General features: G+C 35.1%; 1 protein-coding gene across 2 annotated transcripts in view; it reads left to right on the forward strand.

Annotated features, from left to right (window-relative positions):
* Positions 1-27,156, forward strand: part of MTA3 (metastasis associated 1 family member 3) — a 137,745-nt gene that overhangs the window by 25,529 nt on the left and 85,060 nt on the right. For both annotated transcript variants that reach the window (XM_066546494.1, XM_066546495.1), the window contains exons 5-6: positions 10,801-10,864; positions 11,875-11,992. In XM_066546494.1, coding sequence (XP_066402591.1) covers positions 10,801-10,864; positions 11,875-11,992 — 182 coding nt within the window. The remainder of the gene's footprint in view (positions 1-10,800; positions 10,865-11,874; positions 11,993-27,156) is intronic.

Below are 27,156 nucleotides of genomic sequence, written 5' to 3' on the forward strand. Positions count from 1 at the left end.
AGTTGTCATACCTTAAGAGTGAACAAATCTAATTTAATATCAGCTGCAGACATGTTGAAAGTGTGTTTTTTTTCTCAGGGTCAGCAACTGGGGGATACCCCCAGTAAGCAGTGCCTGCTGGACTTTGTATCACTCACCACAGCCTTTCCAGTCTGGTGGTTTTTTCCAAGCTTATTGTCTGCTTGTCTAATCCATGTTTCCAATCTGCTTGAAGGACACTGGGGCACTGCAGGCCTTGCTGAAGTCAGGTTCAATGACATTCTCTGCTGTCACTGGTCTACCAAGTCAGTTGCCTCCATATAGAAAGCTAGGGGATATTTGTGCAATCAGAGCCAGGATAGCTCTGGGATGTTGGCCTTTGCTCTAAGCACTTAGAGTTTTAGCCCTTAGGAAAAATTGGATTCACAGGAGTAAATGGTACAATGGTATAGAGCGGAGATAGGAGGTTGGAAATCAGTTCTCTCCAGAGTAAGAGCACAAAAACTCAACCCCTCTGGAAGGAAGAGGAGAAAATTCAAGTTGATTTTAAGAGAATGGAGGAGGTTTTTGACAGCTACAGATCTTGACCTTTTCCTGACATCTTCAGCCAAGAAAAGTATCTGAGACTAACTGCGTTTTTGTTGAAATTGAAGGAATAAAAGAATTTTACCTAGTATGTTTTTATTTAGTTTTTATATAAAAGGTTTTACAAAACCTTATTTATATTTATATATAACCTTATATATATTTATGTTTTACAAAACAATTTTGTTTTGTCTTTATTCTTTTCTTAAGTTTACCCTTTTTATGTTTTTCAAACTGAATGGTAGAGGAAATTACTCCTACTGTCGCTAAGGTTGCTTTTGTTGTAGTTTACAATTCCAAATACAGTGATATCGCATTTATACACCTGTTGCTGTTACTTCATAGTTGAAGCTCCAGAGTAACTACCTTGCAGTAATTTATTGGGTTAGATTTCTTGGATGTGCATGCCTAATTCTGGAGCTTTTTGATCTGCAACTCTGGGTTTTGAATAATTCTGTTGTAATCGGTTTGCTTTTGTTTTAGTGAAATAGTGTTTCATCCCTCATTCTGATATTTTTATTTCATTACATATACATTGTATGTACCTGTTTTGATATGTAATTTGCTTTGTTAGAAATGCTGGGATTTTTTACACTTCATTTTGTCTCCCCTTTAAATTAGTTGTCACTATGCCATTTCAGGGAGCAGCAGAAGTTTTGGCATAAAAAAACCCCTGGAGAGCCAGATTTAGAAAATAATTAGAAGTGAGTAGTGTAGTAATTAAGTGTGGCAATGGTTCATTGTGGACAGAGCTCTTGCAGTGGCATGTGTTTAGAAGGTGGAATTACCTAGCTTGCTCTGGAGTCATGGTGTGTGGCACGGAACAAGCTCACGTTTCAGTCTGGGGGTCAAAGACAAGGCTTGTTACCTTCCTGCCTACTTGTCAAGTTACAAGTGAAATTATTGCCTCCTCTGTCTGCTCAAATGTGTGCAGGCAGTAACACCCCTCCAGTGGATTATCTCCTTCATTCCTAATCCCTGCAGATGCAGTTTTGCCAGGCTCTGTAATCCCAGTGTCCTTGTCGCAGCTGTCCTGCCCGCCAGACTCTCTGTGCCACTCTCCTTCATTAATGTCACGCAGGGAGTGCACCCAGGGTCAGTGCAGATGGCTCCTGTGAGCATCCCAGAGAGGGGCTGAGGTCAGCCAGTGCTGGGTACTTGGGCTCTCAGAGGTTTGAGCATTACCAAATACAGCATTTTGGAAAGGCATGAAAAGTTACGGGGCAAAGAATGGTGAAAGATGTCAGAAGGTTGAAATTATCTGCCAGTGTTGCAAAATTCACCATAAAACTTAGCATGTGTTAAAAGTGGGTTCTTGTATAAAAATCTGCAGATGGTTATCTTGTTGGAGATGCATTGGGTTATGAGCTTTGAGCTTTAAATTTATTTTTCATTCTTAAACTCTCAAGTGTTAATAGGTATTAAACATGTTTAGATTGTTGTAAAAAATGCATTGGTGTCTAATTTGTAATTGCTCTAAAGTTAAATATTTCTTAGGAATGGTGTAGAAGAATTTATTTATACATCAAGGTTCATCTTACCATTTCAATATCTTTGCTTATATCTTGTTTGCTTATTTGGTGTTCCAGTCTTGGGATTGGGGAGTTTTTATGTAAGATGATGATGATTATATTTTAAATGTTTGGAAAGTATAAATAAGCCAGGCATTCTCAGATGTCATAATAAAAGCAGGTGGGAATCTTTTGGGCTGCTTTATACAGCAATAAAAACCTCCACCCCCTTCAGGGAAAAAAAAAAAAGAAAATAATATTATTTTTCTTGCATTTTAATTTACATATGTAGGATATCTGTACATTATATAGATGTTTGTCATGATGGGGTTTGTTCAAACAACTTCAGTAAATTTACACCCTAATCTTTAATGGGGAGTGTTTATTCAATCTGCAGTTGGATAAACTAAGTGTTTATTATGTTTTGTAGAGGATTCTATTTGTTGTTTGACATGAACAGCAAATTCAAGTTTTGTATGCACCTATGGAAGAAAAACTTTCTGAGCATTGATTCTGATATATTGTTACACATATCCTTTATTTTAAAAACTGACAAAAGGCAAAACCAAGAAAAGAACCCTCAAAACTATATTAGATGGTAATGGCTTGGTTTATTACTTCTGTTCCAGCACTGAAAGGTTTTCATGAGCCTTTTAAAAATTGTGATTGCATAAGATAGTTTTATTAAAAGCTGATTAATATGACTGGGAAGAATGTGCCTGTGCATATATGATATTAAAGAGCATCCAAACAGTCAGATCATGAGAAGAGTTCTTTAATTTTTATTAAGCAATTTGTACTGTCTGGATATTTTTACATGTAAATGTACAAAAAAGTATACTTAAACTTCTAAAGTACCAGTCTATAAGGATCTTGGTTTCCCGCTTTTGACGTTATTCTGACCATTTTTGGAATTCAGAACACAGCGTGAATTTTTTTTTCAGTTTGGTGTTTTGTTAATTTTTAATTGTTTATTTGGTGATGGTGGTTTTTTGTTATTTTGGTGGGGTTTTTTTTGTTTTTAATGGTACCCTTGCTCTTGGGTAGACTAAAGAAACTTTGATTGGTACCACTTTGTAGACGTGGAAGAAAAAGTAGCTTAAGAACATGCAGTTTATATGAATATGTTGTGCTTACTAACTGTAACCTTGTGGTGCTCTTTAGATGTGTTATAAATGACTCAGTTGTTTGAAGTATCAATATTAGTGAGTCCTGATGAGATCATGCAGAAGAAAGAACAGCAAAAAAGAAAGTTGTATGATACAACTAAGGTGTAGAAAAATCCTTTTTTTTCTGAATGTCAGATTCCTTCATTCAAAACACAGCAAATGCTCTGAAGCTCAAGACAGATATGGCAGGTCATTTTATAGTGTTACTTCTCAAGGCAGAGCACTTCAGAATTTAGTGGTATTACCTTGGGATTTCTAGTTTTGGAATTCCTGGCAAACTAGAAACTTCTACATACAAGGTGTGTGAATATATATACAAGTTCTAGCTACTTTTTAAAAGCTTACTATGATCCTTATAAGCCTGATTATTTTCTGGCATAAATCAGACTGGATAAGGAGTGAATTTGTTTTGCATAGGCATGTGCTTACCTAATGATTTAGATTGTTAAGCAAGGTATTCTTCCTATCTGGAATGAGTTTATTTGGAGCAAAGGGATTTTTGGAGCATGTCTAACTATTTTCTTTTTTCCTTTTCCAGTAGAATTCAAATTATTCTTACCCGAATTAAAATGGAAATTCAGTTCAGGGCAGAATCCTGTTTCCATATGTGGTCAACAGCCAGTACTAGTAACAGTGTAAGAAAAGGTGTTTTTATCAGTGGAAAACTGTCACATAAATATCTGAAAATTAGTACATATTTCTCTGTAGTGACATAATTACAAAGTAGGAGCCTTTCATAAGGTGCAAAACTTTTACTTTCAGTTGCTTGGAGTGATGTGTGTTGCTTCTGAGCTGGGCAGCTTGTAATGGATGTTATGATCTTAAAGGTGTTCTCCAACCTAAATGGTTTAATCAATGTATGGAAAATCGTTCCAAACCAGCTTCCTGTGGTTTTGTTCAGTTCATGTGCATCACTGCTGCTGTGCTAAAAGGCAACAATTCTTTTACTTTTTAGCATGAATTAATCCCTAGAGAGAAAATATCAATCACTTGAGTTTGCAACAATGCAATTTCCAGTTTACAGAAAGTACATCTACAGTTATGCTTGTTTTGAGATATCAAATTATGTAGTTTTACTGTGGCCACGTTGAGAAAATATTTACCTTTTAATTAAAACTTTTAAATCCATGTCAGTTGGGCACGATTGCTTCAGGAGACTGTCTGTAAATCTTACCAATTTGGAGTGCACAAAATTGGCACTCCAGCTCAAATTAAAATTAAAACTCTGAAGTTTTTGACTAAAAGCCACATGCAGTATCAAAATTCTGGGCCAGCCATCCATCCATATGATCTATGCACATGTTTAGATGCCAGGCATTTGCTAGTTCATTTCGATGTGCATAGATTAGTTTGCTGTCCATTCCTTTTTTGATTTTATTTGATCAAGTGTGTGTTAATCAGATAATACCAAATTTATTGATTTATCTTTTGGCCACAGATACTCAGTCTTGTATTCTTTAGAAGATTGGTATTACTTTGTCAGAGGCACAGATCCCAGTAGTAGTCGTCTATCAAATTTTTGTTTGGGTTTTCTTCCTCATGTTTGAGATGGCTCTGTAAATGGACAGGGACAGACTTGGGCCAATTAATTATAAATCAATTCAATGCAAATTTTTTTGTCAATTCTAGATATTGATTGAATATTTTAAAAGTCAGATTGCAGTAAACTATTACAAGTTTAAATCACTATGATGATTTTTAGGTTGTGTTTTTAGTGTTATGCAATAGCTTTCTCCCCAGTTAATCCCTTTGCAGTCTTGGGAACTTGAAATTTGCTATAAAGACATTGGTATGTGTCTGTCAGCACATTCTGTGCCCCTTAAATTGTGCTTCAAAGCAAAATACACAAGTACTCTTAGTACTGTCTTGCTGTGACTGGGGAATCAATTTCATATAATTAGTAGAAGCTCTTTGGACTCTGCAGTTCCCACTCTGTGGTTTGGTGATCATCGTTGCAGTGTAGGCTGCTTGTAAGGGATCAAGACTTGGCTCAAAGTGGGTGTTTGATTGGAAATCTGCAGAACACTTTCTCATTTAAGACAGTTCAGGGAAAAAAGTGCTGTTATTTCAGGTAGCTCTCTCCTGCTTTACTCAGTACCTGTATCTTTTCTTCCCCTTTTCTCCCTTTATGCTGGATATAGGAAAGATTACTCTGGACTTCTATTCCTGCACCTGCTCCTTTCTATCCCTCTTCATTATGTACCTTCACTGGAGTTTAATTGAAGTAACAGCATATGTTAAAATCAAATCAGATGTTTCTCACCAGCATAATATTTCCTAATATTCTTTCCTGTTATTTTATTCTCAGACTGTCTAGCTAGTGACTCATGCTTCTGTGTTCCAAATGTCTACTGAGACAGTAACACTTCTTGATGCAGATCATCAAGATACAATTTGTATTTATCTGTACAAAATTATCCAATATAATTCTGTTGTTTTCAGGAGGGCAATTGATAATTGTTATTTCTAAGTCTCTGGGGTTGTGCCTGCACATGTGTTTTTCTTTCTTCAGCTTGTATCTGAATTAGCAATGCATATAAAGTTTCATTTACTTGGTGGGAACCCAGAGCAGTGAGTTCTGAGAGTTCTTGCACTGCATCATTGTCACCCAGGCTACATCTACATTCCAATAGGAGATTTTGTTGGTGTGGTACTGAACCCATGAAGGTGCCTTTTCCCCTTTTGTCATTCATACTAGTTAAAATGCAGCAGGTATTTTATTTCTTGTAATTTTTTTCCGTAATTTTTTTTTGCATGCTTCCTCTTCCAAGAAATCTATATATTAAAAAGTTTGTATCTCATGGGCTGTCTTACTCATCTGGTGAAAACATGAAGAAATAGCCTGCAAGAATAGCAGAACTGGAATTGTAGAGGCTTCCACTGGTATATAAGTTAGGGCTGAAATGATGAAGCAGTTGCTGTTGATTTTGATTAATTTTGATAGTTTAAAATATAAGCGTTTGCATCAGCTTTTTAAAATTTTCATAAAGATTTTAATCTATATTTTTGATTACTCTAAGAAAAAACCTCTTTAAAAACGATTGCCTAGACAGTGCAAACAAGAAGGCATTTCATTCTATATTCTGGGCAATTTGGTGTTTTGGTTTAGGTTGTTTAACCAGACTTTATTGAAATCTTTTGATAACATTGTCTGGTATAATAAACCTCGTACAACTATTTTTCTTGCTACTTAAGCTCTTGAGCTGGTTATCATCATCTTTTGCCTTCATTGTACCAGATTAGTAAGGTCAGTCTTGTCCTTCTCTCATCTAAATACTGATTGTTGTCACATTCTTGTCTGAAGTAAGTTCCTACATGGTTTTCATTCCTCTATTGTGTCTCACTGAAACATGGCATGTTTTTATCTTTAGTTTTCAAGATCTCTCAGGTCTTAACTCAGCTTACACTCTGTGAAATCTGTCCTTCAGGGCTGGTCTGGTAGCTGACATCTCACATAGAGTGTTGATTTTCATGAGCTCCATATTTACTTGTCCAAGACAGTCTGACCTATGAGTGTCTCACAAAGCTGTCACTTATTTCTTAGAATTTAATTTTCTTTTTCTTTGTTGAACAGTAAACAGCTTCCACCCATCCCAGGAAAAGTAGTTCCATAAAATAAGGGCTGGGGGGAGCGGGAGCAAATTCTTTATGTTCCCCTCAATAAGATTCTATCTACCATAATAACTGGTTCTGGGTTTCTGTTGAAAAAATCCTTTCCTACAAAATCATTAAGGCACTTTAGAACTAAAATTTTTTTGTTTTTTATTTTTTTTTCCTGGAGAGAGTGTGAGTCTCATTTCTGTATTGTAACAGAAGGGCTTCCCTGAGGTATGGAAGTAGGCTGTCAGTGTGGAAAAATAGCTTGTCAGGCATCCCTTAGCTGAGGGGTGTAAATGATCAGAAATTGTCCACTCACTGGTAAAGTCACCTGGAACATAAAGAAAAAAAAATTATAAGCAGACAAAAGCTTCTAACAAATGAGAGTGAAGGAAGGTGTAGCATGTGAAAAGAGCTTTCACATGATTAATGCTTTAAAGAAGAAAGTTATGAGATGTGGCTCTGGTTACTAGGACAGGAGAAGAAATTGAATCCTAAGTGGTTTATATGATAGAAGCTGGCAATACCATGAGCATATATTTATAGGTGGGTTTTATTGTCTCCTTTTACTGCAAGACCTCTAAATTACTTTGTTGTTGCTGGCTGATTTAATTATATAATAAATTTTGTTGGCATTCTTGTCAGCTCAATGGAAAACCCTTTATTTGTGATCAGTTTAGATATGAAGTAAATCTAAGAGCAGAAAGGACTCTGAAGGCACAGCTTCATCTCATCAAAATCAAGTTTTAATGAAGACATAAAAGCTAACTTAATTTTTTGGTTACTGTTATTTGCGCATTGCTGAGGTTGTTTAAACTTTCCCTCAACACTCCTACAAGATAAATTTTGCCTAATTCTGTAGGAAGTAAAAACCAATTTTCTGAATATTTTTAATTTGAGAAAAATGTCAAAATCAGACATGTCATCTTTGAGAAAGAGAAACTGATGCTGTGAACTAGTAATTCACCTTGATGATGCCAGTTAAGTCAAGAATGCTACTTGTTGGAGGAATACAGCTTAAATCAGGGAATCAGAGTTACATAAGAGGAGGAAGGTTTCATATGTGGAAAAGTAGTAGACAACTCTTTATTTGTTTATGGTTGCTTTTTTTTTTTTTTAATTGGGCAATTCTTTGTTATTTTTACCTGAGTTCCGTTTAATGATGCATTTCAGGCGGGAGACTCCAACAGAACAATGAATGTGTGACATTGTATGCCAGTAATCTAAATAATGCTTAAAATGTAAAGACAGTAGGATTTCTGAAAGAAGAGAGTATAATTTTATTTTGGTTTGTAACAGATTTTATTATCTGCTAAATGCAGCATACACTCTCATTTATTTTTGTAGGTAGCTGGCTCCCCCTTTCTTTGTCTAGTTTGGAAGAGTCAGACTGTGTGCTGTTATAATGATTTTTTTATTTGATATAGCTCTATCTTTCTCAATTATCTTAATTTAAAAGCATTAAGGAATAAAGCTCCAGAACACTGTAAGGAGGAAAATATTTTTAAATCCAGAGAAATTATGGGTTCTCAGATACATCCCTTAAAAAACTAACTCCCAGGTTGCCTTGTAATGTGGTTTAAATGACATTAACTTTTTCTCCAGGGTGTTTGATTATTAGTATTGAAGAATGGGTGAAAAGTGCAGTGGAGAATATTAAGGTGCATATTACTACAAATCAATATTCACTTAAGTTCTTACCTTAGCATCCATGATTGAGGAGTGCCCAGTGTTCATGCTGCAATGAACTAGATGCTCAGTTCAGTCCAGCAGAGCTCCTGCAACTATACAGAGAAGCTTTTCCTCTGATGGGAGAGGAGAGGGGGAGTTATATAAACAGTATGCTTTTATGAATTTGGTCAAGATTCTAAATCACTTATGTTAGGTATTGCAGGTTTCTAGATTACAGTAATGGGTAAATGAAATATAGAGAATTAAAAGCAGAAAGACTTCTGTAATTTTTCTGTTTTCAAACGTGAGTGCTGTTGTTGTTTTTTTTATTTTAGTGTCTACTGTAGTTCTAGTGCTGTCTACATTGAGACACAAGTCCATGCAAGAGGTCATATATGCATTCAAAATGTTACCTCTATGTGACTCCAGCCATTAGATGGTTAAAGTGCTGTATGAATAAGTTTAGCATCAAATAGCAACTCACTCACTTAGAAGACATGCTGCAGGGACTAATCGTGGATCTTAATGAAATAAAATGAATTTTTTAGAGGACCAGCAATCAAAGATGAGGTTGGTCAATAAAATACTTTTGCAGTCATGATGGCAGTGGAGCAATGAATGCCTCTGTGGTAATTAGAGATAAATAAGGGCAGGCTGTAGTGGAGAGAGGGGGCACACTGGAGCTGTATGGAATAGAACCAGACTGGAAAGGTGAACTCCTGGTTAGTCCTTTACACTAAAAAACCCAATAAAATATTAAAATGAAGTTGGAAAACTGACTTCATGCTACAACACAATTAATTTTTACAAGTGAGTGCTCTGGAATTATCAAGGCCAAAAGCTTAAACCTTCAAAGAAAGACATGATCAGGTGTCTGGAAGGTGTCCTGCTTCTCTGCTGCAGGAGGATTTTCCTCAGCTGTTGTGTATTGTGGTCAGACTTCCCCTTCTTCCCATTTTTCTTGGGTGGTGTGGTTCTCCTGACAGGTATGACAATGAAGAGAAATTCAGGACGGTAATGTGTGGCTTACTTCCCTTTCCCAGGATGTGCAGTGGCAATGAATAAGACATTAGCTTTGTACATTTACTTAATGATCAGCCATTAGCAATTGGCTTCTAATGCCTCTGGTTGAGCTTAAAGTCAGCTCTCCCTGACAGAATGAGGGGTTTTTACAGCACCCATTTTGGTGTTATCTTAAAATCAAGAAGGTCTCTGCAAACAAGTACTCTTTCTGTGTTCTGCTCTGTTCTATGAGGGTAGATGGGAGGTGGGTGTTCTGGGCTTATTTCCTGTAGCTGATGTATAAGGCCACAGGAGCCTCCTGGCAAATACCAACTAAACCGAGTAAAACTTTGGTGTGTGAAATACAAGGTGCTGTGTGTCAGGGGTAATAAATATATCTTCATATACATATATATATATATAAAAAAAAAAAAATATAAATACATACACACGCGCATACATGTCTATATAAAATGGTAGTTCAGTTGTAAATTATAACATAAAAATGCGAGTTGCTAGCAGGGTGATTCAGCACACTTAACATTTTTCATCCACATCCATGAGTGCTTCTTTAAAATACCATTTGTTGAAAATAATTCTGCAGGTTACTTGCAGAGAAGTTGGAGACAGAGAAATTTGAGGCAAGACAATGCTGTGGGGAGATGGGATGAGAAGGGGAGGAGGGTGGTGGGGTCCAATCCCCATTGCATTGACTGCTTATGTTACAGTGGGCACGCCTGTACCACTACTGGGCAACAAGAGCCTGCACAGAAATGGGCATAGAAGAAACTAATAGAATTCCATGATTCATTATTAAAAATGCTTCCATTCAAAAGAGAAAAGTGCTTTGTTTTTACAGCCTTAAAGTAAAGCCTTATATTCTTTCCAGTTTGAATTATTTTTTTTCAAATTATACACTAAACTTACTGGAGATAAATCACTTGGAGGTGATGTTTCTATAATCCAGGCCTTTTGGTTAATTGTGTGTGCATTTATTGTTTGCCATTGTACCTCTTCTCTTCTTTTGCCTTTCCATTACTGAAATTATTTCCCAGTTTGATGGATTTCCAATGTATTTGAATGCTTGGTTCAGTACAGCCATTTGTTTTGTTGCTTTTATATTAATTTTAGTATTATTAAAGTAAGGCAATTTTTTTAATATATTTTAATGTTTTTATACTTTTAGTGTGGAAGTTTAAAATGTATCTAGATTGTTCTCTTTTAAGTAACTCTACTTGAAATTTGAACTTTTTACAAAGTAACTATTCTTGCTTATGTTTGTGTAGGGGAAAATGCAGCGTTGCACTTCTGAATGAGACAGAATCTGTGCTGTCATACCTGGAGAAAGAGGTAATTGTGATTTCTGTTCAAGTAAATATTAGGATAAGTTTATTTTTCTTTCTGTATTTTTAACAAATGGTCAAACAATACTTTGAAAATCACATCTTGGATGATAGGTTAAAAAAATTATGTTGTTCACAACACTGATTTAAACAATATTATTTGATAAAAAACTTAATTGACACACTTAAATTATAGGTTTATTAGGAATCTGTTCGTATTTAGAAAATTATTAATTTGAAGTAATTAATATGGCATCTTACAGTTGAAAATATAGAGATGTTTTCCTGTAGCAGATACTGAAGGAGGAATTCACATGGTGCTTTTTTTTCCTTTTATCGTATGGACAGTATCTCCTCATCACCCTCTGGAAGATACTGAGGATGCTTAGCTTTACCAGAGAGGAAGAAAATTCCCCAAAAATTTGAAAGATTGCAAAATACCTTTAAAATAAACATTTTTCTTTGGAGTGTCTTAATATAACATCAGGAAGGCAATATTTTCTAACTGAAATTAGCATGTCTTTATTTTTAAATTTCTACACCAAACCACTGATAATCAGTAAAAATATGTTTAAAAGCAGGACTTGGCCTATACTTATGTGACTATACCACATTTGCCAATGCTGTTTTAGTGCCTGAAAAGGGTTTACAAAGAGTGTTTTATTTATTTTGAGATTAATTTATAATGGAAAGTCAGTATGGTTGAGATACTTATGAGTGCAAACTTGTTAAATTCAGTAAGCATGTAACATCAATTCTCTTCAAATCCATTGATATATTTTTGTGTGCGGATCTTTTCACTATTGCTCTGTTCTGAAGTAAGTCCTAACAATGAGAAAAGTCTTAATTATCCTTGTAAAAGCATTCATCAAGCATCTGTATTATATAGAATAAAGATTTATGTACCAAACCTGTGTTCTGTAAAGTATGCAAATTTCCAAATGGAAGGTGTTACAAATATGCAAACCTAATTTTAAAAATTATTATGCTGTTGCAAACATGTCTCTTTTTTTTTAGGATACCTTTTTTTATTCACTGGTGTATGATCCATCATTGAAAACACTTCTAGCAGACAAGGGAGAAATCAGAGTGGGGCCTAGATATCAAGCAGATGTGCCAGACATGCTTGTGGAAGGTAAGTACTTGATCTCTGAGTAATGAAAAAAATAAAAGTCGTCATACTGCCTTATTGTTCATGCTGACTTTCTGAACTAAGCTAATACATAGAGGCAGACAAAGTAAGATGGTAGGTCTGAGAAAATTTATGAACACCAGTAGATATTATGGAAAAAGAAATGATACTTGAATAGCTGTTGAAAATATGGTCATTTCCAGTCTGTGCATAAGCATTTTATATTTGTTTATTTGATTATATGCTCTGGTTAGTTATTTAATATAGGCTGCATTGAGAAAAGATGTTAAGGACCAACCCATCTATAAAATATTGACACTGTAGTAAAACAAGTGGAAAAGATATTTCTTCTTTCCCTTTTAAAGCAGACAATGCATAGAGAATTCAGGTCTTTGTGTCTTCTTATTTCAAAATATTGCCTTTTTTAAAGCATCTTGTCTCTTGTAGCAGAATTGAAACAACTCTTTATAGCCTTGGCATAGCTTTAAATTCACTGATGTTTTTTAGATTTTATTTTATTTATTTATTTATAACCTAGCACAACTACCTATGCCTCTTTTGCTACATAGAACTATTATTTTAAATAAAATTTCAAGTAAAATAATTATTTATGATTTGGATCATATTTAAGAAGCATGAGTCACTATGTCTTGTTATGTTTACAACCATGTTTGCTAATTAGATTAAAAAAGAAAAATGTTTCTTTGGAAGTGTCTAGAATTAGATACTGTTTTCAAGAGTCATGGTATTTCTTCTTTAAAAAGAAAGGATTGTGTGAGAAGAGCATCACTTGCAGTAAGTCCAAGGAGTTCTGAATGCCCCAAAGAGATGTACTTGTAACCTTAAATGTTGTATTTTCTATTCATCATGATCTACTTTTTTTTTGCTGCTATACTTTTACTTGAACAAAACCCCCTATTATTTCTAATTTCTACAGACCTTATTAAATAAATGTATGAAACAAGAATAATTTGATTTCTGGCAAGTGGCAGATTATTTTACAATGAATGCTATTTAATAGATCACCTGCATTATTATTCTGACTTTTCATTTAATAACCAGAAATAGACTATAGGAAGTCACTTCAGGTTTGTTTATAAAATGTGCAGACTTGTTTCAGAATGGGTTTATGAATAGATTATGATCCACTGCTATTCTTGCTGTAAAATGTACCTGCCATAGGGAAAAAACAGTCCTGTAGATGTTCACATGCTCAGGAGGAAAGCTTGCCAGAGGGCTCAGGTGAAAATGGCTGTCTCAATGTGTGTGAGAGGCAGCTGGGAAGTTCTGATCTGATTCCCAAGTACCTGGTTGAACTGTAGGGTTTTTAGGATAAGCTAGGGTTGTCTGCCAGGCAGGAAGTATTTTTCTACTGAATTCTTCTTACTTAAATTTCTAAAGACAGAGGTTAATTATTAAATAGTGAATATTAAATATAAAGGAAAGTTTTTCCTGTTCAAATTTTACTTATTTGATTTTTTTCTAAAATGAAAATCCATATTCATTGAAACTAAAGTTACCAAGTTCTTCTGGAGCTTAATGTTTTGAGTTAAGTCCTTGGTTTAGTTAAAATGAGTAGATAACTCTCTTGTACATCATGAAAGTATGATTTCATTGTGTGTTACTGTCTTCTTTTCCTCACACCCCACTAACCCCCAAAATGCAATAAGTGGTGCATTCTTCTTGCTGCCTTCAGTAAGAAATGATAAATCCATCAGAGTGAGAAGCACGAGGCTGCCCACAAACCAAGGATCTGTTGGTACGTGGAGCACTTGAGCAGTTGGCTTGGATTAATCTGCACCTATTTCAAGTGGCTGGTGGAAAAAAGAGCTTGGTTTTGGGAGGATCAAAATATCTAAATTATAGTAGTTTGGACTGATTTTATTCTAAATGTTTCCATAGCCCTCTGACCTAGGAGTAAAAACAAAAGATGATTCAGTTGTTGCTGTGTCTTTATATAAGCTGATGGCCTGGAAGTTAATCCATTTGCTGTCAAGCCTTTTCTTTCATAAAAACAAATCTAAACAATGTTTAAAATTAATAGATTAGAAAAGTTATATTTGGAAACGATGGGATTCTGTAAAGATTTTTTTGTCTTTATGTACATTTTTCAGCCTGTAATGATAAAAGTGGCTAGTGATCTCTATCTCCAAATTGTTATGCTCTAATGGGTAACTCTTTAGAAGTGTAGTGCCATCACCTGAAGTTAAAAGAGAGAATTTAGGCAACATCTTGTCAGTTCAGAAAAATCAGAGTTTATATCATCTAATAATAGTATTATTAGACGAAATCAAATAAAAAACATTCCTGAATTTGTTCACACATAAAACTTGTTCTTTAATCTAAAGGAAGAATACCTTTTTGAAGGTGGTTGGTAGGCATATTTTCTATTTACAGAAAATCCCCAAAACAAACAAAAAGATAAACAAATCCAAGATTCACACACCATTCGTTGTTTTATTTTCAAAGTTACTGGCATATAAATCCAATTCAAATGATTAAAGACAGTTTAGATTAGCTTTCACAAGACCAGTCACAACATGGCTGAAAAGTAAAAAGAAATTCTACAAACATGAAATTAATCTGTTGTAAATCCAGTGATGAATTCTAGTAGATTAAAAATTAAAAATGCTTATACTTTCTCCATATTGTGGTAACTTATGTTTTATCTGGATAGACTATGGTGTGTTTGTTTTGATTTTTTTTTTGTGCCTATTGGATATTTATGTGTGATTTTTGTAGGAATAGATTTTTTTTTTCTCCTTGCATTGATGTTGCCATTTTTGCATCCTTGAGTAAAATGTACTGCAAACCCAGGTGACTAGGTCAAACTTTGGATAATGCAGCATACCTGCTTCTCCCTGCCCCAGAGGTGTATTGGATAAATTTATATTGCTCTTTAATTTTTGAAACAAAAAGAGCATTTACTTTCATAAGACTGAAAGGTTTATTAAAATCAAGATGCTTGATAAAGTCTTCCAGATTCAGCTGTTATCTGTTTTTCCACTTTAGGATATGTCAAATCATAAATCCTTTCACAATTGCAGTAAACAAATGTAAACAAAGTTTAAATTTGGTTGAAAATGCATAAGCCTTGTAAATCCATGTCACTTGTGTTTGTAATGATGTAGCTAAATCATTTAGATCACACATGTAGTGAAGACTGTAACTTTGGAGAAAGACCAGAGCAGATTTCTTTCCACAGTCTCTTCTGACTTTTGTTGACACCATTCTTGGGAGTAAAACTTGGGAGTAAAAGTTGTCAGATTTGAATGATTTTATGGTTGTGTGAAGTCTTTTGTCCCCCCAGTGCCAAGTGTTACAGTCTGTCTCTACTCTAGTTTGGAGATTTTGAGTCTTTTTTGTTGCTTTAAATATGCTGATAGAGAGGAGACTGTTCTACAGCATTGACTGAAATTCTGGCTAGCAGGGTACTGAAGAATGTCCTTTCTTTGTTTGAACAACACATTCTCCAGTGGCTTATCCTGTGGATGTAGCACCTTGTTTCCACATCTCTTTCCAGTGTGGGGTAACATTCTTCTCCTCTGTGCAGAACAAGAATAAAAAGGTTTATCTCTGAGAACCAAAAGCATGAATTTGGGCAAGGAGTGTCTTTTTTCTGTGGAGCATCCCTGCTCCTCAGTACAGGAGCAAGGTATCTGGTTCTCTGCATGTGATGGCCAGAAGCTGCTGTGTGGTGCACTCACCTCCAGTGTTTGATCAACAAGTTGTAAAGCCTGTGACTAGTAACTTCAATAAGCAAAGCTAGAAGCCCTAAACAAGCAGAACAAAACCCTATACAGTGTTGGTATAGGCAAGTCATTATTAATGTTGTTACTTGGTTACAAGGCATACTTTTATAAATTGTTCTGAATATGATCAAATTGTTGTCACCTTTAACTAGCAAATTTTATTTAGTCGTGTTTTATGTACGGGGAGATTGCACCCAGGCAAACTGGTTTAGATTCTTGGTAGACTTTTTATATAACATTGAATCTTGTCTCACAGCTTTAAAATCCAAATGTTTTTAAAATTCTGGCATTTCAACCAGTGTCTCATGCAGTGCAATAACTGATGCAGTGACAGTTTGTTTTATGCAGTTGGCTAAAAAAGCAGAGAATGAGAGAGAAAAAGTGCTAGCATGGTATTAGGGATATAGTTTATGAAGTAGGATAATGCTGAAGAATGGGAGAAACGGGAAATTTTTTTGCTCTGTAGGAGTGCTTCTAATGCATTGTTTTTCCTGTCACATGCCTGTGCTGCTCTTTCTGCCTCATGCATGCCATCATAGGCCTAACTGCAGCTGTCACACAATTTAAATGGATTTACACAAAATAAAATGCATGACAGCTTAGCTAAACAAGCACAATTGCAGTCGTGTTGCAAAAAAGGAAGCCAATTGTTTACAGTAACCTGATTGGCCAAATCAGTAGTTTCTTAAGTAATGCTTGCTTTCATTCATTCATGGTGTTGTGAATCAAGTGCAAAGGCTGCAACCAAGTCAAAAAAAGGTCTTCTGTCTGTCAAATCTCTATTAAAACTTAAAAAGCAAAGGATATTTTCTAAACAAATCTAACAAAAAATTTTATCATGACTGCATTATAGGCGTGATATGTAAGTCTAGTGAAACTGTCTGCAGTAATTCTCGGGCAAAAAACATCCCAACCAAACAATTGTATTTTTGAGAAAATATCACAATTTGGAATAAGTTTCCTATGATTTTTTTAAAAAAGTGATTTATCAAAATAAATTTTCTGATGTTGCATTTGATTTTGTTTACCAGGATGTGGTAGAACAGTGTGGTGCTAGGCAATGTACGCTGTTTAAGTGTTGAAATCAGGATTTTCAAAAAAACAGCCCAGCAGTGAGGAAGGACCATGTGAATCAGACCATCAGCTGTTTATCCCTGCAGGAAATCTTGTCACTTGGGGTTTGCTAGTTTTCTTAAAATTTGTTTAAAGCCTATTAGAAATCCAGTAGGCTGTCACCTTGAGCTTCCTCATGAACCTCTATGATCCTTTTTTAGTACTTCAGTACTTATAAAAAGCTTTCAGTACTTACAAAAAGCCTGTTGACCATTGTGTCTTGGTTGCAATTTTGATTGATTTGGCTAGTATGGCTGTGAGCTTTGGCTGTGCTTAGTTGCCCACATTTTTTCTTTAGCTCACATTCCCTCCTTCACACCCTAGGTATAACACAACTTGCATCTCGATTGGTAGCTGTTGTATTCCTAAAATCCTGTAGAAATCTGGAGAAGATTCTTGTCCAAACTCAAGTAGCTCGTTGCTGTTCATAGTGTATAATTGTTCTCCATAAGTATAGGAAATTTATTTGGGAATGAAGGGGCTGAGAGAAGCAGCTCTGTGGTAGAATCCTGTGGTGCTGGCAGGCGGGGAGGGGATGTCAGCCAGCACTGGGGTCTCGTGTTCCCCTGGGCAGCATCCCCAGCCAGCCACATGCATGGTTATCTGAGCAGGGGAAGTGTTTATTTTTAAAAGGGGTTTTTTTTTATAATGGTGTGAGGTTTAGTTAACTAAACAGATTATTTAGCTATGATTTTTTTAAAATTTATTTTGAGTTTGGGTAATTTTTTTAGTAATTGTTGTATGCCAATCCACCACTAACTGTGGATTTTTTGTTTGGTGCATGTGTTTTCGGTTTTTTTTTTTTTGGTTATGGTTCGGATTAAATGTATGAGATTGTATTTTTTGTTTGGACTTAGATGTTTATTAGTTTTTATTTCTATTATAGTCTTATAATTGTGAGTTCTATAGTATTTTATTAATAAATTATAAAATTGAGTTGTAGTTCTCTTTTTATAAGGTTTTTAAAGGATAAATTGTTTAATTAAGATGATATACTTAATTTTTTTTATTTTTAACTTAACTATTTGTGACTTGTGGATTTTTTTATTTAAATATACAATACTACTTAAGCTTATGAAAAAGGTGAAAAGGATAAAGAAGGAGGATTAGCTTCTGCTTTAAAACTTCTATTTTGTTTTATATATATTACTATATCTTAAATCTTTAAGTTTTTTACTGTGATATTGCACACTTCTATTCAAACTACACACTCATAATCTCAGTTTTATCATGCAGTTTTGGAAACTTTCTTTATGGCTTCAGGTTAAATGTAGTGTTTTCTTGGGGGTCAGTGTCTGTTAGTGCAGAAAGTTAAAAATTTCAGCAGCTAGGGTTCCAACAGGGAAGCGTCTGCTGGGGATGTTTACTGCCTTCATTGCCTGGGTGCAGCAGCTCCTTGGGGCTCATGGTGCCCGCTCTGAGTGCGCAGCGAGTCAGGCAGAGCCTGGCTTGCCTGGGCAGAATGGAGCCATGTCAGAGAGGGACGTGGGATGATGGATGCAGGAAGGGTTAGCCTTGATTTGGGAAATGAGTTTTCAGTTTCTGTGCAGAAGTATGCGGCAGGAGCCAAGCGACAAGGCATTGACAAGTATGATGTGGTTTAAAAGTTCATCTGGGGAACTGGCTGCTGGTCCTAATTGAGTGCCCGATTCCGGGCTGTTTGCAAGTTCCTGTTTTCATAGCCTGGAGGGGTGATCTTAGACTCTCATGCCAATGGTCCCCTCCCAGCTGCAGTGCTGTTCCCAGCCCGGTGCTGCTTATCTCTTGCATCTGGGTTAGAACGGAGACCTTAGGGAATTCTTTATGGAGCGGGGATCTGACACAATTGGGTTCTCTCTGGCCGTTGAAAGCAATACAAAGAATGTGGAGCGGGCAAGGAAGAGGAGCACCCCCTGCTAAGACATGCAGAAGAGGAATTAGAGCCTCTGAAATGGAGGGAGAAACACCCTGTAGCAAAGATGTTCTGTTCAAAGCATTTTTTTTTCTTCTAGTAAATAAAATTGTAAACTAAATGCTGGAGTCCCTCTTGCACACCTGAAAATACCCAATGAGTGCCTAGAAATAGCATTTACTGTGCAGCTGATTTCATCTTTGAAGCCAAGGCATTTTAGAATTAATGCAGTTCAATTAATTGTGTTCTTGATAGGAAGAAGGGGAGCAGTTGGGCAAATTTAAGCTGCAAATTTTGGATGACATATAGAGAAACTTAAAAGTTTCTAAAATGCTTCTGTTTCAAAAAGAATAAGTTAATTCCTTTAAGGGTGGTTTCTAAAGTTTCACTGTTTCTGTTCTTTTCACCGAAACTCCATTGTAAGAGTATGTTGTTTTTAATAGACCAAACATACCAAATGGAAACTATTAAACTCAGTCCAAGCCTTTTAATGTTTAAGAATATTGGAATTTCAGGATTTTAGGTTTAAACATGATTACAAGTAATTATGTTTAAGAGGCAGATGAGAAACTCATTTACAATCTGTTTGGATTTTTAATATTATGAAAGTTCAGAATTGCTTAGACTTGGTGTATTGTGTTTTCTGATTCTATAAATGCTTCCCATATAACCTATTTTTTTTTCTTTTATTTAATTGATAAAAAATATACCTTAGATTAGCGAAACTCAACTGTAATCTCACAGGGAGGGATCTGTTCTGTTACTTGGTACATAATTCTTCCATTTATTATCTGAACCACTGCTGAATTTGAAAGTCACTCATACAGCCAGAGACCTGCAGCAGTCATTTGAATGGTGCATCTGATTTTCTTGTCAAAAGTCTTGTGCTGGCTTATTTCTGTTAGTGTTGATGTAGTTGCAATGCTTCAATGCTGTTGTGCGAGGATAATAATCAGTCCTTTTTTAAAAAAAAACTGTTGATATGAAATAGTTTTAGAAGGTTCTGTATTCAAATCTTTCAGTTAAAAATTGGACAGCCAGATACTCTGAGGACAGACTAATGTGTGTTTGTGAGGAATATCTGACAGGATAAACAAATATTGTGTCATTGTGTCCTATTGATTTCCAGAAAATATGGTCTGTAATTTGTGCTAAGTGATCACTTTTTTTGACAGCTGCTGGATATTAACTGGACATATTAATACAGTAAGTAGTTCTTAAAAATAAAATTCAGAAAATATGGCCTTTTTTTTCCTGAGTTCAGTGTTTCACAAATATCATCTGTCTAACCTTTTGTTTTTAACTGGCCTTAAAAAATCATGAGGCCTCATAATTTTGAGGCCATGTTAGTGTTTCCTTTGTGAGTGAAACAAAGTGCTGTTACAAGAAGGAGTAAGTGGAATTAGAGTAAACCCAGCTGCTTAGGTGTGATCAAAGGAAGAGTTGCTTTTCTTGTGCACCCACAGAAGGCGACAACAGCAGCACCTTTAGGCTCTTCCATCAACAGTATGTGAGGGAAAGGTTTTTGTGGAAAAAGCTGTCAACCATAAAGTTATTTCTGGATGGGGTTGAGGAACTAGTGCATCTACTCACTTGCATATCTGCCTTGTTCTGGGAGTTCACAGTCAGTGTCTCTAACCAGGGTTCTTGTCAATTCAAGATGACTTTATCCACAGAGCAGAAAGCAAAGCTCCAAGTCTGAAATAAAAAAAAAATACCTTTAGGGGCAAGTACAAAAGGAGATGGTTATGCCTAACTCAGGTTTGCTTCCAGATGCCTAGGAACCTTGTAGAAATTGATTCCACCAAGTTCAGTGTGAAATGCATTGAATTTTTATATTTGACTGAATCTGGTAAATCAGCAGCACAATAAATGATAACTTCAAAATATTGGTTAGAATCTTGGTTCAGCTATAAGATGATGGCTTTCTATTTCAATGCTTTTTTCAGAAGGAATGCATGGAACAAAAGATATAACAAATAGATTTAGGAGTTCCTATTTGTGGAAGCTGCAGTAGAATGCCAAACATAACAGGTGTGATGGTGCTAACCCTGTAAGACTCACCTTTATGGTCAGAATAGAAAAAAAATGTTGCTGAGACTTATTTATCTCAGCTGAAAATGTATATTTAAAATTGATCAGATATTTAGATGAGATGAATCTCAACAAATAATAAAAATTCCTCATTATATATGCTCAAATATATTTTGTTCTCAAATGGGCTTTCTGTTGGTTGCACTTTTGATTTTGAGTTAACATGAATTTTTTTTCTATAGTACCTTCTAAAAGTAGGAGCTGTTCAGGGTTAGCCAATTGAAACATGGTAGTCCCTTGTCAGATTTGAAGATTTTTTTAAATAAAGCTTGTACAGTAAATTTTGCATAATTAACTGTCAAATGCTTGATTACCACAAACAGTAACACTTTACAATGTTGTTCATGTCAAATTTTAATAGGATTATAATATCCTTTACATCACTTTTGCCAATCTCACTTCTAGGGAGCTGAGTTATTGATTTGTGTACTGGACAATTAAAAGCACATTGATTTAATTTTATCAGTTTTATTAGAAATTAAACAAAACACATGTAAATGGCCTCTTGATTCCTGTTTTCAGGAAGGAATTTGCTTCAGCCTAATCATGCATTTGCAAGGAAAATCTGTAGTTTAGGGCTGCAGCCACATGTACTACAAAAGCTCAATTAGGTATTTGAAACTTTGCATTATAAACTATGGTGTTTTATGAAGTGTTTTCAGTGATGTTATTTAAAAATACTTGTTGCCTTCTGGTCCAATTTGTTGAGGTATTAAGTGCATGTATAATTTTGATCAAACAGATCAAAATTATTGTGGTGGTGAAAATTTCTGAGCTTCAGTTCTCAGATCATTCACTACTCCTATGTTAGCAGTCATAGGATAGCAGATGATAAGATAGAAAAGTTGGAAATTGTGCTGTTTATCAATTAGATTTTACAGAGATGAGTTCTTTGGGTTGTCCTGTTTGGGATAGATGGAGTGTGTTTTTTCTGGTATTGTTTTGTTTCTTGTTCATTTTTCGCTCTGAATTGTAAAAGCAGGTCTGCCTTTCTCAACTTTGATTTATGCTTGAGGTCAGTCGAGTTTTTGATCTTTGTAAAAAAAGAGCCATGATACCCAGCTGTCTTTAGCTCCTTGAGGACACTTAGGCTTCTGTTATTAGTGTTCTGTTTGTTATGAAGCTCCTATTTCTCTACAGCTTGAAGGAAATGGTTCAAGTGGCCCTGTGCTTGCAGTGCAGCGTGAATGGTCTGTGCTGCCTGTTGGTGTGGCAGGTTGGCCATGATAGCTGTCAGAAAGATTTTATTGCTAATAATAGCTGTAGAGCCTTGGCTGTGATTGTTCAAATACTAAATGAGTTCTGTCAGGTAGTCAGCCTTATGAAGGGTACAGTTATTTATTGTGTGCTGTGTATGTGCTTATTATCCCCGTGGGCACTCCAATCACTTTTCAAGCAGCAACGTCTTAGTGTTTAATTGACTTTGCTGGCATTTTCTACCTCAGTAACTTCACCTAAAAGGACTCACTGTAAGTTCAGATATTTGTTTCTTTGCTGTTTTACTGCAAGTCTGATTTTTCTTCTAAGTTTATTCTGTAGAAGATGAAAAAACAAATAGCAGATGCAGATGAAATGTGGTTTTTTACACTTTATAAGTCAATATATATTTCATCCTAAACAAAAAGTTCTTGTCTGAATTGTTTTGTTTACATTTATTCGCACACATTTTTTTCTCTTTAGAATGCTTAAGTAACAAGGAATTTGTATATTTTGAACATAAGGGCTTAAAAAAAAAAACAAGAAAAGACAAACAAAACACAACTCAAAACTGTAGGACCACAGATTTAATTTTAATTTAGTCAGGGTTTTGGTATGTGTTTTTTTTTTTTTTTTTTTGGTGGGATTTTTTGTTTGGTTTGTTTTGGGGTTTTTGTTTGGTTTTTTGTTTTATTTTGAGAATAAATGTCTCTGCATTATAGTATCCCTTTCTTAAAGCAAGTATTTTAAATACTGTTAATATTCATATGTAGTATTCTACTATTCTTTTATTTGCACTCAGAATCATTTTCACCATGCTTTCCTGAAAACTCTATTGCCTCATCTGTTATTTCAGGAATTTCAGCAAAACTGAAAGCTGCTCTGTAGGGTTTTGAGAAAGATGCAGCCTCATTTGTTCCTTCCTTCCAGCACTGGGCATTTCCATAAGCCAACCATCCTTGATGCTGCATTATGTACAAGTTGGTCATTAATGTGTGTTTGCAGTTCAGCTTATTCTGAGCTCAAGTGCAATTCTTTCTGTTAATTTCTAGGAATTTAGAACATGATGAATTTAAGCTCTGACTGTTTTGTGAGTGCTTGTCTTTTGATCATCAGTGATTAAATTATAAGTACTGCAAGGCTGAACACTGAGAGAGCTTTAAGGTCATAGGAGGCAGTTCTATTTTAAAAGGGATTTTTCAAGTGCAGAATGATTAAATGTTTTTATACATTCAAGCTCTAGAGGATAAGTGGTGACTGGACTTTGCATGTTTTATTGGCTTTAAAAATGCCCAATAGCAGTTTAAATGCTTATAGACGAGTAACATGCCTTTATCACATGATATTTTTCACTTACAGTCTCTCTACATAGCCTGATTTTATTTTCTAGTCTTATATGTATCTTACATTCATGAATTTTTACCATGAAATTTGCATAAACATATAATTCTTTACCTGAATAATGGAAATCTGAATATACCTCTGTCAGGCAAGCTAAGGCAGAGGGGAGATTGGTTTGAAATTGAAAGGTAAACAAATAATTTTTCTTTTGCCTACACTTTTCATCTAAGCTTTGTCGTGTTATTTTGATCAGAGAAGTTATTTGCACATAATTGTTATATTTTTTGAAGAGTTAAGTGTAAATTTTGGAACTTTTCTTCTGAATTTTTTTATCTGTACTGGTGAGAATTTCAAATGATAAAAAATTAAATAAAAATGAGTAATAAGAATTTTATGCAGGATGAATATGCTGACTGTTTTAGTGAGGAACTAATGTACTTTTCATCCAAGGAGAAAGCTCAGATTTTGCATTAGACTGACAGGTTTAATGTCTGGAACTTTGTTCATATACAGTACAAGAAAATTCAATGTGATTCTATTTTTCTCCTCTGCAAGTTAGAGAAAATGTTTGCAGACTGTCTAAATAGCAGCATGAGAATGTGATTCATGAACTGAAACTTCATTTTCACTGCTTTGTTGCCTATTTTTAAAACAATGGTACACAAACAGCCCATGAAACTATGTTCAAAAAACCATTTAGGATTACCTGCAGGTAGTGTACTCCCAAAGAGTTCTGGCAACAACCTGCTAAATGCTTGATCTGCTAAATCCATATTTCAGTGAAAGAAATTTCATTGTGTTGGATGCTAAACTCATCTAGGGGAGGATAAGAACTAACAAGTGCCTCTCTTCCTCATCCTTGCAATGTTAACTGAGAGATATTCCTGTTCCACAAGTACAAAACTAAACCACAGAGGTGAAGACACTGGATTGAATTCTTATGTATGTGCTGAGCATTAAGAAAACGAGCCTTTACAAATGCCTCCACATTTATCTGCTTAGGTGTCTGGTGAGTCTGAGGAATTGACACACACATCAAAACTGGCTGATTTCAGGAGGTTGGATGAATAAATGAATTTGCTTACTGGGAGGAACTCTGTGGTTGGAACTCTTGGTGTCCAGTTCTGTCAATGGAGAGATCTACTGCCTTACTATGACCAAAACCCCACAGCCACAGATTTTCTGTCCTGTGGAATTAAGGATTCAGCAATTGGCACCTCTGTTTTGCATAACCTGAAAGCTGGATTCATTCAGCAAGCTGAGCACTGCAGGTGTTTAGTATGCATGTTTGAATTGAATTCACAGCTAAATTACTTTCTGAGAAGGAGAATAAAAAGGTTTTTTGAAAAATAGTGCAAATCATTCAAAATACAAAAATAAAACTTTATACATCAGAGGTGTCTTTAAAACCAGATACCTCATCAATTTTTTTTCATTGAAAATTAAATTTGTATTGTTTCATTGGCAACCATTTTAAAAATAAAACCTAACTTATGGAATCATATTTCAGTTTCTTACTAATATATTATGTTGCAGTATTATGTTTAAATTCAAAGAATTTCACTCTAAGGAGCTGTTTATATTGAAAGTTACATTCTTTTAGTTGGATGCAAGAAGAATATAGAATCATGCTGAATCTGGTGTACTAGTTATCTTTGGTGTATTTATCTGCAGGAAGTGAAATCTAAAAGACTAGGTAGACCTTTAATTTCTTGTACCTCATTTTAATTGCATTTGGTTTACTTCTGTTTTGTAAATTTTTTCTTCCTTTTTTTAGAGGGGCACATCATGCTTTCATTTGTCTAAAATGACTAATTGAAATACAAAACTTTTAAACTTTTTTTTTAAGAAAAATCTTACTTTTTACTAGAAGACACTCTTGAGAAATAAGGAATTGAATGATTGATGAAGAGTAAACCAGATGTATTTCTGACCATCTACCAATGTTTTCCAATAAAATTAGTCATCAAGGTTAGACAGGCTGTAATAAAGTTATAAGCAGTGACTAGAATAAATTAGATACACTGGCATGTTATATCAGTTATTAAAAAAAATTGCTTTCTCAGTACTTCTCAGAAGCTGTAATTGATATGCTGCTGGGTGGTAAGGGAAGGTGACACCTTTAAACTGAACTTCTCAGATGCCGTGAAAATGGTGAAAGTAAAACTCCCCCAGTCCTTTGTTAGCTGGGTTTTGCAATATAACCAATTAATGCTATGACAACTTTATCATCTGTTCAGTTTGAATGTCTTATACTTTGGTGTCAAATTCAACAATGTATAAGATAAATGTTGATGTGCTAACAGAGAAATTGCATCTTAAAGTGGTTTGCCAAGTTAAAAATCCTATGGGATGTGGTACTGGCATGATCAGCGAAGAATTGACAGCTCAAGTAAAACACAGAGGGTTGATAATCATTGTTTTCAAAGACCTGTTTGTCTTATGTTATCCTCCTGTACTGATGCTTTCAGCACAGGCAAAGGAAGTCAACAAAATACTTATTCCTGAAATTAACTTTTCTAAGGTTTTTATAGCACTGCTTGACTGCCTCCATGGTTTGGTCTGTTTAAGTTACTTTCCCTGTTTAAGTGATTATATCCTGCCACGTAAGTGGAAAATCAGGAATTATGTAGCTATTTAAAGTGCAGCTTGGCAGACTCCACCTATTTTCTGGAAACCTCTGTCTGCCATTGTTGCAGTGATATTTAATATTGCGATTATTATGTGTGTTTAGATTATTTTGATATAGATATTCCATTGCTTGTATCCTATTTATGCCTACTGCCATTACAAAATGCTCCTTGGCAATATTTGAGATTAACCTTTATCAAGAGTTATAACACTTTATAGTAGCAATTGTTTAATTTCCTTTAATTGAAGTAAGAACTGTAGTATTGCAATTTTTTAATTCTTTTTGCAAACTTGATTCAGAAGACAGGTTTTATTTGAATACTGGTGCTGAGTTTGTATGATGTTTTCTCTTGGTGAGAAGTATAATCTACCTGAATAATGATTAATCTCCAGACTATGATGTCCTGAAATGGTTAACTAACATTAAAGGTATTTAAAAACTAAATATTAACAGATTGAAATGAAGTGCTTAGAGAATATTTAGAACATCACCCACAATGTGTCTGTCACAGATGGAAGAAATGAATGTATTGACAGGTGTGCCATCGATAGAATAAGTTTATAGATCTAAAATCCTTTCCTAGATGCCAGAAATTAACAGTTTGTCTTCAGTATTGGATGTGAATTAGCTTGAACAGAAGCTGAAGTCCCATTAGGCAGCCAGTGCTTTATTGCCTGTGTATTGGAAGAAAGTAATTTACTGTGTTTTTCTGAGAATGTGACTGTGAAATTTGTTCCTGAAACATTAGCCAGACAGCATGGTGCAGTTCTAACTTGTGTGTTTGCTAGGGATAAATATATACCACATTTTAATTTCTTTGCAGAATCAATGTGCTAGAAGTCATCATATATTATGTGATTTGAGAAGAGCCAGTACTTGGTTTGCAGTCTGCTTCCAGTCTCTTAAGTGTACAGGTTGTTTCATGTCTTGATGATACTGTGCATGTTTAGACTGGCTGTTTTTCTGAGAATGTGACTGTCATAAGAAGACTGTCATAAGTCATAAGAAACAGCACAGACTAAAGTAATCTTCTATGGGATCAGAGAGAGATCTACACAGCCTAGATTTTCAAAGGGAGTGGAATGGCTGGATCTGACAACAAGTTTTCATTCTTGCAGTAGATTGTAAAAGTCACAGAGAAGTACTG

The sequence above is a fragment of the Molothrus aeneus genome, chromosome 3 (assembly GCF_037042795.1).
Source record: "Molothrus aeneus isolate 106 chromosome 3, BPBGC_Maene_1.0, whole genome shotgun sequence".
Taxonomy (NCBI): domain Eukaryota; kingdom Metazoa; phylum Chordata; class Aves; order Passeriformes; family Icteridae; genus Molothrus; species Molothrus aeneus.